Source organism: Microcaecilia unicolor, chromosome 2 (assembly GCF_901765095.1).
Source record: "Microcaecilia unicolor chromosome 2, aMicUni1.1, whole genome shotgun sequence".
Taxonomy (NCBI): domain Eukaryota; kingdom Metazoa; phylum Chordata; class Amphibia; order Gymnophiona; family Siphonopidae; genus Microcaecilia; species Microcaecilia unicolor.
In genome coordinates, this window is record NC_044032.1 from 613,196,620 (window position 1) to 613,213,983 (window position 17,364).

A 17,364-nucleotide genomic window follows, 5' to 3' on the forward strand; every position below is an offset into this window, starting at 1 on the left:
GGAGGGGGGATAGCCGGTGGAGAGGAAATGTGGCGGCGGGCGGGGGGGGGGGGGGGTGGTAGCGGGTGGAGAGGAAATGCGAGGCCTGTGCCCACCTCCGGGCCCATCTAAAAATTAAACTCTGGCTACGCTACTGAGACCAGTGGGTCGTGTTTCCCAACCAGCAGGAGGAAGAAAACACTTTTCTTATTGCCTTGTTCATTGTAAAATATATAATTAAAAATTAAAAATAAAGTTAAAAAAAGAAATGAAAACACTGATTCATTAGCGTCCCCCCAGACCAGGCTAGCTGAACTGATGGGTCGTCGTACATTCCTTCCAGCAGTTGGAGACTGAGAACAAAGATTCTTGAGAGAGCCAATAAGAGCCCAGCTCAGCCACCTTATCAGTCTCAGTATTCTCAGTTTCCAGCAGGTGAAAGACGGTGAGCCCTTCCTTATATATTTTAATCTTATGCATTTATCTCTGTGCTTTGCTAGGGAATTATTGCTGGCGAGGCTAAGATCCGGGGGGGGGGGGGTCTTTTGCCTCAGGACTGGAGTGCACACTCGGGTGTTTGGGTCCCTCATCCTTGTACTCACCCCAGCCTTTCCTTGTCTTGCTCTGGCACAATTTGTAATTTAGTTTAAAGGATGGTCTACTACACCCCTTCGAGGAAAGGGTGTTGTAGGACCGCGGGGGACAGCCACTGTAAGTTTAAAAAAAGGGGGGGGGGCGGGTCTTTTCAAAGAGCACAGCAGCGGTTAAAAAAAAAAAACCGGCTGACTAGTGCAAAACCGCCCTTGTTTTTATTATTATTAGTGTTTCTATCTTGCTTTCCCTGCTTCTTTGGAAGCCTGGTCCCCTGTTTCGTTGGAGTGCGGTTAGCTTGGCGGCCGTATCATAGATGCTTCGTCGCTGTCAGCACCGGGCTGTTGCAGCAAGATGACGTCTGCAAAGTTTGTACCACTTCAGAAAAGGAGATTCCGGTGGCGGCTGTGGCGGGCCCAGCAGGTTTGTGGTTTCCTCCGGTTCAGCGGTTTTTGGCTGGGTGGGTTGGCTTCTAGCGCATCTCTGGTGGTGCCGGGTTTGGCAGGACCGTTCGCCATCTTAGATTCCCAGTCAGCAACGGAGTTGCCTCCGATGCGCACCGAAAAGCAGGCTCAGCTGCAGGCGGTATCAGTGGGAGCACAGGGAGAGGCCCCCAGAGCGGGGAGTTTCCCGCCACATTTTGTTTTGGCAGTGTATAATGGATTTACTGCGCTGGTCTCCTCGCTCGGCCCTTCCTTGAACAGGTACAGGCCCCCTGTTTCTGGCTCTAAGAGACCTCAGGTTTCCTGGGAGATCCAGGAAGTAGAGGCAGGCCCGCAGACATGGATTTAGAGTCCCTTGGTGAGGGAGATAATTTGGTGCTGGATTTGGAGGACTATGAGAGGGGAGAAGATTCCTTTGCTGCAGCAGAGGATCAGCTACCGGGGAGGGAGGGGATGAGGGGATGAGCCTGTAGTCAAGCTCCATCTCTGGCCGTCTTCAAATCTAAGCTAAAAGCCCACCTTTTTGATGCTGCTTTTAACTCCTAACCCTTACTGACTTGTTCAGTACCCATATTTTATCATCCCTACCTTAGTAATTCCCTTATCTCTTATTTGCCCTGTTTGTCTGGCCTAATTAGATTGTAAGCTCAGTTGAGCAGGGACTGTCTCTTCATGTTCAAGTGTACAGCGCTGCATATGTCTAGTAGCGCTATAGAAATAAGTAGTAATAGTAGTAGGATCCCTCGGTGGCCAGGGTCTTTCATAAAGAAGACTGGCAAGAATTAATTGCTTTGATAGCAGATACTTTAAACTTTGAAGAGGAGCAGGAACTGGCTGCTCACCGCACAGTGGACCCTTTGGTCAAAGTATGCATCAAGGCATAGGCGTAGTTTGACTGTTTCATTTGGGGGGGGCAAAAAAAAATGGGCGGAGCATATTAGCATATCATTTGCATATATACATATGCAAATGAATATGCTAATATGGAGGAAGGAAATGAAATTTACAGGCAAAATATCACAGATGCACATTTCAAAAAGCTGACATTTCAATTAATAAATTATGAATAAAATAAACTTTTATTTACCTTTGTTGTCTGATCATGTAGTTTTTCTATTCGCTTTGATCCCAGTGTCTTCTGTTTTATGCAGTGTCTTCTTTCCAGTAGGCTTCCCTCTGCTCCCCACCCTCCCAGTCCCATCCATCTCTTGCTTCTTCCCTCTGCTCCCCACCCCTCCCAGTCCCATCCATCTTCTGTTCCTTCCCTCTGCTCACCATCCCTCCGTCCCATCCATCTCTTGCTCCTTCCCTCTGCTGTGCCTGACCTCTCCAAATCCCATCCATCTCCTGGTCCATCCCTCTGCTCCCCACCCCTCGCAGTCCCATCCATCTCTTGCTCCTTCCCTCTGCTCCCCACCCCTCCCAGTCCCAACCATCTCTTGCTCCTTCCCGCTGCTCCCCACCCCTCCCAGTCCAATCCATCTCCTGCTCCTTCCCTCTGCTCACCTCCTTTCCCAGTCCAATCCAATTCCTGGTCCTTCCCTCTGCTCCCCACCCACCCCTCCCAGTCCCATCCATCTCTTGCTCCTTCCCACCCCTCCTAGTCCCATCCATCTCCTGCTCCTTCCCACTGCTTCCCACCCTCCCAGTCCCATCCATCTCCTGCTCCCCACCCCTCCCAGTACTATCCATCTTCCCTCTGCCCCCCCCCCCCCGCGAGGTCCAAGATGGTGACTCGTTTACCCCCTCTCTTCCTCCCTCCCTCCGGCGCAGGCAGCAGTCTTTTCCAGCGTTCCTGGCAGCGGTAGCGTTGTACACGCTGCCTTCGGTCTGCCCCGGAAGCCTTCTTTTCAAGTTCCTGTTCCCACCTATGCGGGAACAGGAACTTGAAGAGAAGGCTTCGGGGCAGAGCCAAAGGCAGCGTGTACAACGCTACCGCTGCCAGGAACGCTGGAAAAGACTGCTGCCTGCGCCGGAGGGAGGGAGGGAGGAAGAGAGAGGAGTAGACGGAGACGCTCCTCTCCGTCCGATTGGCTTCCCTGCCCTCTCTGTCTGCGTCCCGCCCGAAAGGAAATGACGTCAGAGGAAGGCGGGACGCAGATAGAGAGGGCAGGGAAGCCAATCGGACGGAGAGGAGCGCGTGCCTGCATGTGTTTTTTTTTTTTTTTAAACTTTTTTTTTTTTTTTTAACTAATGGCGCGGCAGCGCCTCGTGTCGTTTGGGGGGGCACTGCCCCCCCTTGCCCCCCCCAGTCTACGCCTATGCATCAAGGTATCAGGGACATAGTGCAGGCACAGTAGGTTATTCCTGACGCTCCTTTCAGGCTGGCTAGTTCTATGGTGCACCTATATCCACTCCCCGACCAGGACGAGGATTTGTTGAAGGCTCCGGTAGTGGATGTAACCCCCACCCCTTTCCTGAGTCCAAAACTCACCAACCGTGTTCTGGATTTTTCTATGTTATAGTCAGGGCCGAGTACCATGAACACAAAACTCAGGAAAGCAGAGAGAGTACAAAAAAACTCACAGAAAGAACTAAATTATAAATTGTTTTATTCAAAGCATTTAAAAAGCTTAACTATATATTTAGCAACTAAGTTTCTAAACTTTATAATTGTAACATGCATTCATTAGCTATGTCTCAATTCTCTTTATGTTATTTAATTTCTGCTATCAGTATTTTAACTTTCCAAGCTCAACAAAAGTAAGTGAATAAGAATACAGTCCCGATGGATAGGGGTACGGCTCTTAAGGACCGGCGGATAGAGACACTTTTGAAGCATGCTTTTGATGTTTCAGCCTTGGCGCTTCAGGTGGCGATCTCTGGGGGCTCTCATAGCCCAGGTGTGCTTCAGGTGCTTGGATAGAGAGGACGATTTATCTTTTGGCTGAGGACATCTCAGCCAATCGGGAGTCACTTGGATCACGAAGCAAATCTTGGGCATCCGACAGAAAGGCCAAGCCCATCTCAGTCTTTGCTACCTCTTAATCGGCCTTTCTATCGGATGCCCTCTATGATTTGCTTTGCTTTGTGATCCTAGTGCTTGATCTGTGGACTGAACAGAGGATTTCTTGAACTGGTTTGCTTGTTGGCAGAAACTGCTAAGTGATCTATAATCTTTTCTGTATCTTTAAATTCCTTACCTAAACTTAAGATAAGAAGAAAAAAAACAAAAAAAATGCTGTTTTGTTTTTATTAGGGGGTGTCCTCTTTAGAACTTTCTGTCTCTTATACTGTCGTCTAAAAACTGCAAAGTGTGCTCTATTTTTTTTTCTTTGCTCTGAACCTGTGATTCCTGGGCTGGGGGCAGGGCTGCTTGAAGTAGTTCTCTAGGGCAGGGTTTAGAGTGAACGTACCTAAACAGATAGATACCGGCAGGGACTAAGCACCACATTTAGTGATTACGACCCACAGGGGAAAAGATAGGACCGCTGTTGTAGTTGGCGACTCAAATCATTAGGCATGTAGATAGCTGGGTGGCTGGTGGACGTGAGGATCGTCTGGTGACTTGCCTGCCTGGTGCGAAGGTGGCGGACCTTATGCGACACCTAGACAAGATTTTAGATAGTGCTGGGGAGGAGCTGTCCGTCTTGGTACACGTGGGTACCAACGACGTAGGAAAATGTGGGAGAGAGGTTCTGGAAGCTAAATTTAGGCTTTTAGGAAGGAAGCTCAAAGCCAGATCCTCTAGGGTAGCATTTTCTGAAATACTACCTGTTCCATGCGTAGGTCCCAAGAGACAGGCAGAGATCTGGAGTCTCAACATGTGGATGAGACGATGGTGTGGGGAGGAGGGTTTTGGATTAGTCAGGAACTGGCCAGCATTCTGGGGAAGGGAGAGCCTATTCCGATCTGATGGGCTTCACCTTAACCAGGGTGGGACCAGGCTGCTGGCGTCAACTTTTAAAAAGGAAATAGAGCAGCTTTTAAACTAGAAATGGGGGGAAGGCCAACAGTCGCTAACAAGCGCATGGTTCGGGAGAAGGTATCTTTTGAGGATATCACCCAGATAGGGAAAAAAGGGTTACTTGTGAGTAAGGACGACAAAGAAATCATAGAGGATCAGATGGACTTAAATAAAATTAATAATGACCAGACAAGACAACATATTAATAATGCCATGTAGTAAACGTAATAAAAATCAGAACAACAAACATAAATTGAAATGCCAGGAGCCTGAGGCATAAGATGGGAGAGCTGGAGTACATTGCACACAATGAAAAACTGGATATTATAGGCATCTCTGAGACCTGGTGGAAGGAAGATAACCAATGGGACACAGTCATACAGGGCTACAAATTATATCGTAGTGATAGGGTGGATAGGATTGGAGGAGGGGTAGCACTGTATGTAAATGAGAACCTTGACTCAGGCTGCAAATATTGCAGGAGACAAAACCCCGATTGGAATCCTTGTGGATTAAAATTCCACGTGAAAAGGGGAAAGGGACGGTGATAGGAGTGTACTACTGTCCGCCTGGCCAAGATGAGCAGATGGATGCAGCAATGTCAAGGGAAATTAGGGAAGCGAATAAAAAGGGCAATGTAATATTAATGGGTGACTTCAATTATCTGGATATAGACTGGGTTAATGAAACATTGGTACACGCAAGGGAGGTGAAATTTCTTGATGAAATCAAGGACGGCTTCATGGAATAGCTGGTTCAGGAGCCGACAAGAGAAGGAAAAATACTAGACTTAATCATTAGTTAATCATTAGTGGACCTCATGATCTGGTTCAGGGGGTAACGGTGCGAGGGCCGCTTGATAACAGTGATCATAATATGATTGGTTTTGATATTCGCTACAAAGTAAGTGAACTCAGGAAATCAAATACACTAGCGTTTAACTTTAGAAAAGGAGACTATGATAAAATGAGAAGAACGGTGAAAAAAAGACTGAAGGGAGCGGCTGAAAGGGTAAAAAACTTGAATCAAGCGTGGATGCTGTTCAAAAACACCATCCTAGAAGTACAGGACAAATATATTCCGCATATTAGAAAAATAGGAAAAAAGACCAAACGTCAGCCGGTGTGACTAAACGGTAAGGTAAAGGAAGCTATTAGAGCCAAAAAGCAATCCTTCAGAAAATGGAGACGGGAACTGACTGAAGACAATAAGATAAAACATAAAGGAATGTCTAGCCAAATACAAAAAGGAGGTAAGGAGGGCTAAGAAGGACTTTGAAAAAAAGTTAGCGTTAGAAGCGAAAACACATAGCAAAATGTTTTTTAGGTATATCAAAAGCAGAAAGCCGGCTAAAGAATCGGTAGGGCCGCTGGACGGCTGTGGTGTTAAAGGGGCGATCAGGGAAGAGAAAGCTGTAGCGGAGAAATTAAATGAATTCTTTGCTTCGGTCTTCACCGAGGAGGATTTGGGAGGGATACCGGTGCCGGAAAAGGTATTTGAAGCAGATGAGTCAGAAAGACTAAATGATTTCTCTGTAAACTTGGAGGATGTAATGGGGCAGTTCTGCAAACTGAAAAGTAGTAAATCACCGGGACTGGATGGTATTCATCCCAGAGTATTAATAGAGCTGAAAAATGAACTTGTGGAGCTACTGGTAGTAATATGCAATTTATTCCTAAAAACAGGTGTGGTACTGGAAGATTGGAGGGTGGCCAATGTAACGCCGATTTTTAAAAAGGGTTCCAGAGGAGATCTGTGAAATTATAGCCCGGTGAGTCTGACGTCGGTGCCGGGAAAAATGGTGGAGGCTTTTATTAAGAATAAAATTACAGAGCACGTACAAAAGCATGGGCTACTGAGACAGTCAGCACGGATTTAGGTAATTAAATTCCTAATGAGGTAATTAAATTCGCAGATAACACAAAGTTATTCATGGTCGTCTCGTCGCGGGAGGAGCGTGAAAGATTACAAGATGACCTCGTGAGACTGGGGGATTGGGCGTCCAAATGGCAGATGAAGTTCAACGTTGACAAGTGCAAAGTGATGCATGTGGGAAGGAGGAACCCGAATTACGGCTATGTCATGCAAGGTTCTGCTTTAGGAGCTACGGACCAAGAAAGGGATCTGGGAGTCATCGTGGATAGGACGTTGAAATCTTCAGCTCAATGTGCTGCGGCGGCTAAGAAGGTGAACAGAATGTTTATTATTAGAAAAGGGATGAAAAACAAGCATGAGGCTGTTATGCCATTATATCGCTCCATGGTGCTACCGCACTTGGAGTATTATGTTCAGTTCTGGTCGCTTCATCTCAAAAAAGATATAAAGGAATTGGAGAAGGTGCAGAGAAGGGCGACGAAAATGATAAAAGGGATGGGACGACTACCTTATGAGGAGAGGTTTAGAAGGCTAGGACTCTTTAGCCTGGAGAAAAGGTGGCTGTGGGGTGATATGATAGAGGTCTACAAAATAATGAGTGGGGTAGAGCGGACAGATGTGAAGCGTTTGTTTATGCTTTCTAACAATAATAGAACCAGTGGACACAAGATGAAATTAGAATGTGGTAGGTTTAAAACAAATCGGAGAAAGTTTTTCTTTACTCAGTGCGTGGTTAGACTCTGGAACTCATTGCCGGAGAAGGTAGTGGCGGCAGCTGGCCTTGCTGAGTTTAAAGGGGGTCTGGACAGATTCCTGAAGGAAAAGTCCATTGATCGTTATTAAATTTTGGGATTTTGCCAGGTTCTTGGGGCCTGGATTGGCCACTGTTGGAGACAGAGTGCTGGGCTTGATGGACCTTTGGTCTTTTCCCAGCGTGGAAGTGCTTATGTACTTATGGCTCCTGATTGGCTGAGCTGTCCTTGGTATGCAGATCTAAGGCATCTGCTCATACAACTCGGCCTTCATTTTCCAGAGGAGATAGGCCTCGTGTCCCAAGGGCCGGTAGTCATGCCGAATCCGGAACAATTTTGTCTTATGGCTTAGCTCTTGAGCGTGCTGGATTAAGGAAGCATGGGCACTCGGCGGACGTCTTAGGGACTATGTTACATTCTCATCGTCTACTTTGCTAGCTTACATCCAGGCTTGGTGGATTTTTGAGGCTTGGTGTGATGTTCGGGTGGGGGGGGGGGGGGGGTTCTCCTTTACAAGCTTCGGTCTTGCAAGTGCTAGATTTCCTACAAGATGGTCTGGATAAGGGTTTAGCCTTGGCTTCTCTTAAAGTTCAGCTAGCAGCTTTGGCTTCCTTTCGAAGACGAGTGAAGGGTAAACCCTTAAGTAGTCATCCGGATGTCATGTGTTTTCTCAGGGAAGTTCAGATTCTGCCTCCACCCCGGTTTCCTTCCTGGCATCCTTTGTAGGATCTTAATCTTGTACTCCCGGCACTGGTCCAGGCTCTGTTTGAGCCGTTTGTCTCAATATCTCCTTGGTGTGTTCAGTGGATATTTGCAAGGCGGCCATGTGGTCGTCTTTGCATTCTTCTATCAAGCATTGCAGAGTAGATGTTCAGGTGTGTCGAGATGCGATTTATGGTCAGCGGGTATTGACAGCGGGGCTGTTAGGGTCCCTCCCGTAATAGACTACTTTGATACTTAAATTAGTTCAGCTGGGCTGGTCCAGAGGGATACTAAGGAAGGTGAAATTAGGTCCTGTCTGCTAATTTGCTTTCCTTTCATCCCTCTGGACCGACCCAGCGCCCCTCCCTGGACAGTTGTAATTACTTCAGATTTGGTTTGGCATATTGTTACTTAATTTAGCGAACACAGTCACTTTTGAACCAAAAAAAAAAAAAAACAGAGCCATAAATTTGTCCATTTGTTCATGTATAAGGTTACATTCAAATGTTATTTGGCGTTGGCCCATTGCCAGCATGCTTATTGGTACCAGCGGGGCACAGATGGTGGTTTCCTCTTTTCATCTGTTTTATTATTGATATACTGAGACTTGATAGGGTTGAGCTTGGCTCATTGATTCTGTCAAGAATCTTTGTTCTCAGTCTCCACCTGCTGGAAGGTGTGTACAACCCATCAGTTTAGCTGGGCTGGTCTGGAGGGACTAAAGGAAAGCAAATTAGCAAGTAGGACCTAATTTCACCTTTTCAATGATATCACCAGTATAAGGAGTGGTGCAGTCCTGAAACTTTCCAGTATTTTCTGCTTCTAGCAGATGGTTGGACTGCTGCAACAGGGTTTCTTGTGTGGCCTAGCTTCTGGGGTACAGTCTCTTAGGCCCTGAGGTTGAGCTTCAGCATCCTGTTGCTGTTGGGGATTGATCTATGTACCTTTACCCCAGGTGAGCTATGAGGAGCCCCGGTTCCAGGACTCCAACCTGTGAGTACTAGTCTTGATGGGGACTACTTCATCGTGGAATGGAATGTCACCTGTGGCCTCTGCTGGGGCCCTGGGGGGTGGGGGTTCTACTGTTTCCTCCTCCTGTTCCTACATCCCTCCTTCTTTCCTGTGTTGGTGCTGCCTGAATACTGGGGCAGAGATGCAGTGGAAAAAGATATTGGATAAGTTTGATACATTTTGGAATAATTTTTGACTGCTTTTGTTTCTATCCCTTAAGTCCTGGCTGTGTAAAGTTGCTCTCTCTCTTTGTACTGGATGTTTAAAAATCAAAACAAAAAAGAGACTGCCTTGCCTTACCTGTCTTTGGATAATTGTGATCTTATAACTACTTTTACTCTGATCCTTACTAATTACTCTCTTCAAACTTAGCTATATAGATTAATTTTAGTTGATTGTAGAATGTTTTTCTTTCTTTCTCAGAGTAGTCAGCTGTACAGTGATAGTCCCCAGTTTTGTTTTGTTTTTTTGTTGTTGTGTTACCCAAGTAGCTTAAAGGAAAAAGGTTTGGCCTGTCCTTGTTAAGAGGCATGGTTGGGCTCAGATACTTGACAAGTGCCTTGAAGGAGACTCTGCTGTTAGTCGAACATATAGCTTATTACTTTTTATTTTTATTTTTTTCATACACCTTTTCACTCGAAACCCTCTGTGAGTTAGTTCCTAGGCAAGCCCTAGTTCCATTTAAGAGCACTCCGTCACCAAGCCGCCTTAAGAATATGCTAGCTTGCTTAGCCAGGAGGGCAGGGCTTAGACAGGAGGAAGTTAAAATCCCATTGGGAAGAAAATAAGGGGGCTCCCCAAGGAAGGAATTTGCCAAGCTGGCTGCAGAACCAGGAAGGGGGATACTGGGAAGAGAGGAGCAGCCTGAAACTTAGGCTTCCATAGTCTATAGGTAAAAGACTGCCAAGGTAGGAAGTTCCTTGATTTATGTGTGAAGACCCAGGACCTTGGTGTCTACGTGGGAACCAGGCGTAAGTGTATTTGTGAGTGGTTTTGGAACTGTATATTGTTTGGGTCTAGCCAGAAGCCATCCCTAATAAGACTGGTCATTGTGATTTGGAAAGAGACTTCACTGCTGTAAGCAACAGGCTTCTGTATATGTGATTGCATAAATAAAGTGTTTTGTTTTACCTGCAAACTCCTGTGCAGATGTGTTTGAGGCTGCATGCCTGGCTGCTAGCACATGCTACCATACTCTCCCACCCTCTCCATAGTTTGCATTTCCTATACATATAATTCTTCTATTAAATGATAATCAAATAACCTTCAATGCAATCACTGTGCTTCATTAATTCTAAGGCAAACCGTTTGGAGGCTTAGGACTTGCTCCTTATGTCTACAACTCTGCTACACAAATTGCAGAGGCAGCACCACCAAACTCAAACAAGAATTGGCTGCAATTAGAACAGCTTCCAGGATTCCACAGCATATAACCAATTTACTCGCACCGCCACTGAGAATAAAACAACCTAATACTAGCTGGGTTAACAGTGAGCTCTAGTAGATTGATGTGTGACGCATCCAGCCTTCAAGCTGTTGCCCTTGCAAAATTGTTTTGCAATTTTGGAACATTTTGATACTCAGAATATCAAAACTGAAGTGGAGCCAAACACAAAGAAGGGAAAGAGAAATGGGACTTGATATACTGCCTTTGTGTGATTTTTCAATTACATTCAAAACGGTTTATAAAGGGGCAATGGAGGGTTAAGTGACTTGCCCAGAGTCACAAGGAGCTGCAGTGGGAATCAGTTCCCTAGGATCAAAGTCCACTGTACTAACCACTAGCCTACTCCTTCACTCCAGAAAGTAACTCAATGCAAACCCCCCCCCCCCCCCAAAAAAAAAAAAAAAACAACAAAAAACAAAGCACAGATAAAACAGCTGAAGATAGGAAGGTCTTACTGCTAGGGGACTCCATTATCAGGGGCATAAAATTGGGAACACCGTCCATGGGCACAACAAAGTAAATTACTTTTTAGGTTCCTTAGCTAGCAGCAATACAAACTAAATACTGAGTGTGATAAGATAAGAGAGTAAGGATTTTAAAGTTGAAGTTGTAATCCACCTGGGAACAAATGACCTGGCTAAAAATAGTTCACTTGTAACATAGAGAGCTTTCTAGAAGCTGGGGGGAGGGAGCTAAATTCTTTAAGGACTGTAACCTTTTCTTAAGTACTATCTGCTTATGGAAAGGGAGAGAAATTTGGAAGGTGACTTAAATCCTAGTATCAGCAAGAAGGTTTTAGATACATAGAAGGATGGCGTGATATATGGAAAACCAAAAGGCTATTCAGTAATGATGGGCTACATCTTTCTTTGTCAGGAAAGAAGATCCTTAGTGAGAAATTCAGGCAATATATATATATATAGGTGTTTAAACTGGAAGGTGGGAGTGACAAAAGGAAGCAGGAAGTTTAAGAAGTCAACCCCAGCAAAAGCAAGAGTGACAGCAGTGGTATCCTATATAATAAAAAGCACCTCCAACGTTCTGAAGCCGAGAAAGTGAAGCCTGAAGCATTCCTGCTCTCTGTATCCATCTCCTGAATACTTCCGGGTTCGTCACAAGCAGCTGTGACCAACCACACGAGTGTTCGTAATTGCCCTGCCCTCGAGGGAAATCTGTACAGTTGCCAGCCCCCGCGCCTCCCTCCCTCTCTCTCTCTCTCTGCCCTCAGTCACCCGCCACTCCTTCACAGTTCGCAAAACCCCGCCAAACACCCCCCCCCCGCACAAACATTCAAACAGACTGTTATTTTAGCACTGCTTCTGATAAAATAAATGAGCTGCCTGCTTTCACACATCAAGCAATGCTTAAATCCAAATCATTAAACACAATGTCAATTAAAGAATGTCAAGTTTTTGACTTCTATTTAATGTGAAGCATAGGGGTATCTGTTCCCTCAGAGTTCCAGGCCCCCCTCTCCTATGAGTTCCATCCCCCTCCCTCTTCTTCAACTGCCTTCCTTGGTTTCCTGCCGCCCAGCCATAGCTTAAAACTCATTTTACTAACCTGACTGAAGTCGTGACTGCTAAAGAAGCAGAGTACAGCCGGCTCAGCTTTCCCTTTCTCTCTCAGTTGTGGTCCCGCCCTCATTTCCCCTTTTACGCAAGGGCAGGACGCTGAGAGAGAAGGGGAAAGCTGAAGGCGAGCCGGCTGTACTCTGCTTCAGTCAGGTTGGTAAAATGAGTTTTAAGCTATGGCTGGGCGGAAGGAAAACAAGGAGGGCTGTTGAGGGAGAGCAGGGCGGGGGGGGGGGGGAAGTGTGTTTTGGGGAGTCACTAGACATAGAGGGGAGGGCAGAGGAGAATCTGTGGGCATGATGGGAGGGAGGGGACAGGGAGACAGGAGATCGCTACACATGGAGGGGAGGGCAGGGGAGAAAGGACAATTGCTGGATATGGATGGTGGGAGAGGGCAGAGGACAGTTGCTGGACATGGATGCAGGGGAGGGGACAGAGGAGAATTCCTGGACATGGATGCAGGGGAGACAGCACAGTTGCTGGACATGGATGCAGGGGACAGCAGGTGAGAGAGGAGAGTTGCTGGACATGAATGGATGGAGGGGAGGGCAGGGGACAGGACAGTTGCTGGACATGGATGCATGGGAGACCAGGGGCGAGAGGACAGTTGCTGCACATGGATGGAGGCGAGGGCAGGGGAGAGAGGAGCTGGACATGGATGGAGGGGAGCGCAGGGGAGAGAGGACATTTGCTGGACATGGATGCAGGGGAGAGAGGAGAGTTGTTGGACATGGATGGGGGGGCAGGGGAGAGAGGAGAGTTGCTTCACATGGATGCAGGGGAGCGCAGGGCAGAGAGGACAGTTGCTGGACATGGATGGAGGGGAGGGCAGGGGAGAGAGGACAGTTGCTGCATATGGATGCAGGGGAGAGAGGACAGTTGCTGGACATGGATACAGGCGAGGGCAGGGGAGAAAGGACAGTTGCTGCGCATGGTTGCTGGACATGGATGCAGGAGAGGGCAGGTCTCTCACATACACTCTGTAAGACACACTCAGGCATATTTTCAAAGCACTTAGCCTTCCAAAGTTCCATAGAAACCTATGGAACTTTGGAAGGCTAAGTGCTTTGAAAATGAGCCCGACTGTCTATCAGACTCTATCTCTCTGTCACACACAAACACTCTATCTCTCTGTCTCTCTCACATACTCTCTCTGAAAAAAAACACACACACACACACACTCTCAAACATACACACTCTGAGGAAAACATTGCTAGCGCCCGTTTCATTTGTGTCAGAAACGGGCCTTTTTTCCTAGTATATATAATAAAATATACCATCTTAGTGACTTATCAGCAACAAAACAGAAACGGAGACTAATAAAAAAGGTACACAAAAGATGACAGTCAATGAAATGTAGCTGGAAAGCAATGAACTCAATTGCTTGCAGTCTAAGCAACACTGTGCAGAATCTGCAAGCTGTAATGTTGGAAGCAAACATGTATGGTTGCTGTCACAAAGACATGGCTCAGTGACTCCCATGAATGGGATGCAACCATACTGTACCTTTTTAGTAAGGATAGATAGCTGAAATGGTGGAGGAGTACTGTTGTATATAAAAAAATAATATTAAAGCAGCTGACATGCAGAGGACCTGGGAAAGGATGAAGCTATATGGATTGCCTAGGAAAGAGAAGATGGAACTCTGTCCACATGGGTATCATCTACAGACTTCCAAATGGAGATGCTGGCAAAAGATCTGGTCATAGATATCCAAAATTTAGGAATTAAATAGGTGGTGCTATTGCTTGGAGATTTCAACCTGCTGGATGCAGATTGGAAAATCCCATCTTCGGAATCAGAAAGAAGTAGAGCGATAGTGATTGCCTTTCAAAGAGCTCTGCTTAGACAAATGGTGACAGAACCAATGGTGAGGGAAGGGATGACGCTGGATCTAGTGCTTACAAATGGGGAAAGTGTGCCTAAGGTCCGGGTGGGTGCCCACTTAGGTAGCAGTGATTGTCGCATGTTATGGTTTGATATAAGAGCTAAAGTGGAGGTCAGGCACATGAAACGTAAGTCTTGGATTTCAAATCTTCTGACTTTTAGTAAAATGAGGAAGTACCTGAAGAAAGAGCTGACAAGTTGGGAGGGCATAAGAGAAGTGGAAGGACAGGGGTCCAAACTAAAAGGAGCTATAAATATGGCAACAGTTCTTTATGTAAGGAAAGTAAATAAAAGCAAGAGAAAAAGGAAATTGATATGGTTCTCCAAGCAAGTGAGTGAAAAAATATAGGTAAAATGGCGTTTATGAAATACAGAAGAATGCAAATAGAGAAATTTAGAAAATATCTGAAAAACTCAAAAGAGGCAAAGAAAGAAATATAGCTGGCAGAAGCAAAAATGGCTAAAGTTGTAAAGATAGGTGACAAACTTTTTTTTTCAGGTATATTGGAGAGAGAAGGTTAGGAATGGAATCGTAAGACTGAAAGATGCTGTAGTAGTAGTAGAACCACTATGAGGACAGTGATAAGGAAAAATAAGATATGCTAAGCGAATACTCTTTTTCTGTGTTCACAGAAGAAAATCCTGGAGATGGACCTTGGTCAGCTAACAAAGCTTTACATGGAAATAGAATATTGCACTATTTGTGGAAGAAAGTATTTAAGAACAAGAAAAAAGGGCCAGATAGGATCCATCCCAGGATATTGAGGGAGCTCAGAGGTTCTGGTGGGTCCTCTTAAAGATTTATTTAAGAAATGCTTGGAGATTGAAAAAGTTTCATGGGATCAGAGAAGAGTGGATGTGCTCCTTCACAAAAATGGCAAAAGAGAAGAAGTGTGAAACTTACACTTCAGTTGTTGGAAAAGTAATGGAGGCATGTAGTGAAATGTATGGAATCCTGTGGGTTACAAGATACAAGGCAACATGGCTTTATCAAAGGAAAATCATGTCAAATTAATCCAGATGATTTCTTTGACCGAGTGACTAGAGAATTGGATTGAGATGTGTGCTAGATATAGTTTACTTGGATTTCAACAAAGCCTTTGACACGTTTCCTCCATAGAAGGCTCATGAATAAACTGAGCAGACTGACATTAGGACCTAAAGTGGTGAACTGGATTAGAAACCAGTTGACTGACAGCTGATTGTGGTAAGTGGAATTTGCTCGGAGGAAAGAAAGATGAGTAGTGGAGTGTCTCAAGGATTAGTACTGGGGCTGATTCTGTTCACTTTATTTGAGTGACATTGCCAAATAGAAGGAAATGCCTGCCTTTGTATGGAAGACACAAAGATTTGCAACCGAGTGGACAACATGAGAATGAATCCACAAAAATAGGAAGAAAGGTCTGTTTGTAAGTTAAAATTTAGTTTGAAGAGTGATACACTTAGGCAGTAGCAATCAAAGGAGTTGTATATGCATATATCGGGTGAGGGACCTTGGGATGATAGTGTTCGAGAGTCTTGAGGTGGCGATACAGTGTGACAAAGCAGTGACCATAGCCAGAAGGGTGCTAAGCTGCCTCGAGAGAGAGGCATAACCAGCAGAAGAAAGAAGATGTTAATATCCCTGTTCAAATAATTGTTGAAGACTCAGAGTATTGTGTTCAGTTTTGTAGACCGTATCTTAAGGACCCAAAAAGAGTTGGAGCAGTCGGAGGAAAGCAACAAATTTGGTATGGGGTTGTGTCAAAGTACGAGAAGAGACTTGAAGACCTAAATATGTATACCCTAGGGCAGGGGTAGGCAACTCCAGTCCTCGAGAGCCGCAGGCAGGTCAGGTTTTCAGGATATCCACAATGAATATGCAGGAGATAGATTTGCATACCATGGAGGCAGTGCTTGCAAATCTATCTCCTGCATATTCATTGTGGATATCCTGAAAACCTGACCTGCCTGCGGCTGTCGAGGACCGGAGTTGCCTACCCCTGCCCTAGAGGAAAGGAGGGTAGGGGAGATATGATGCAAATGGTTTAAATACTTGAACAATATTAATATAGAAACAGATCTTTTTCAGGGATGCAGCAGAACTAGAGGACATGAATTGAGGCTGTAGGGTGGCAAACATAGGAGTAACATCAGGAAATATGTTTCATGGAGAGAGTGGTGGTAGTGGAGACAAAAGAAAAACCGTAATAAACCTTGAAGATCACTAAATATATAGAAAGAGGACGGAATCAGAACAAAACTTAAATTACATCATAGCTATTGATGTGTGTATGATAAGCAGGGCTTTTTTTGAGGGGGTACTGAGTACCGGCACCTTTTCCATTGCTAAAATTGACCCATGGTCCCCAAGTTTTAATGAAAGAGCTCAGGCTCTACACAGCAATTCTGCTTTGTCATAGATTCTGTGACTGGTTGCAGGGAGCCTGGCTATTGTGGGGTGGGTCTCTCAGTGATCACCCCACCCCTGAAGGGTGGCCTGGCATTTGAGTACCGACACCTTTTTTGCTAGGAAAAAAGCACCGATGATAAGCAAGAATGGTGCTTCAATGGCAAGTCGAGTAGCTGGGAAGTAAAGTCAGTGCTGGGTAGATTTCTATGGTCTGTGTCCTAAAAAATGGCAAATGACAGATCAGGATGGGCGGAAGTGGGTTTCAGTGGCAACTGTAGTACTTGGGAAGTAAGACTAGTCTTGGGCAGAGTTCAAAGCTGAATGCCCTGTTTGTGATGCCAGTGTTTAATCATGAAGGAGTGTAACCTGTATAGAGTGGCAGGTATAGCCCATGCCACCTTTTTTGGCAGACTGGATGGACCATATACATAAAGATATCTGTTGTCATTTACTGTGTTGCCCCGTTTCTGCTATAGGTATCCAGGACTGAGGAGAAAAGAAGGCAGACAGTCCACGAAATCCAATATGGAGAACAGAAGAGAAGCAGACCATTTGAAGACCAGTCTTTTATTTGCTACTTGTAACTCCCAGGTCTAAACAAGGTTGCACAACGTGGCCAATGTTTTGCCAAATGGCTGCCTCAGGGCAGATGAATCTGCTGGTGGGAAATCTCAAGCCTCACCAAACTGATAAAAACAGTGTCTCCAACTTGGGTTAGCTGTTCTGATCTTCATAGGTATCCAGGAGATACAGAGTTTACTTGAAAAGCAACCCCCCCCCCCCCCCCATAAGTATGCTGTCCAG

At 45.6% G+C, this 17,364-nt stretch overlaps 1 protein-coding gene across 1 annotated transcript in view; it reads left to right on the plus strand.

The window, feature by feature from the left end:
* The first annotated feature begins 848 nt into the window (after window positions 1-848).
* Window positions 849-17,364, plus strand: part of LOC115461654 (F-box/WD repeat-containing protein 7-like) — a 452,709-nt gene continuing 436,193 nt past the window's right edge. Inside the window, exon 1 of the mRNA XM_030191642.1 lies at window positions 849-993. Within this exon, the coding sequence (XP_030047502.1) occupies window positions 925-993 (69 nt within the window). The 5' untranslated portion in view covers window positions 849-924. The remainder of the gene's footprint in view (window positions 994-17,364) is intronic.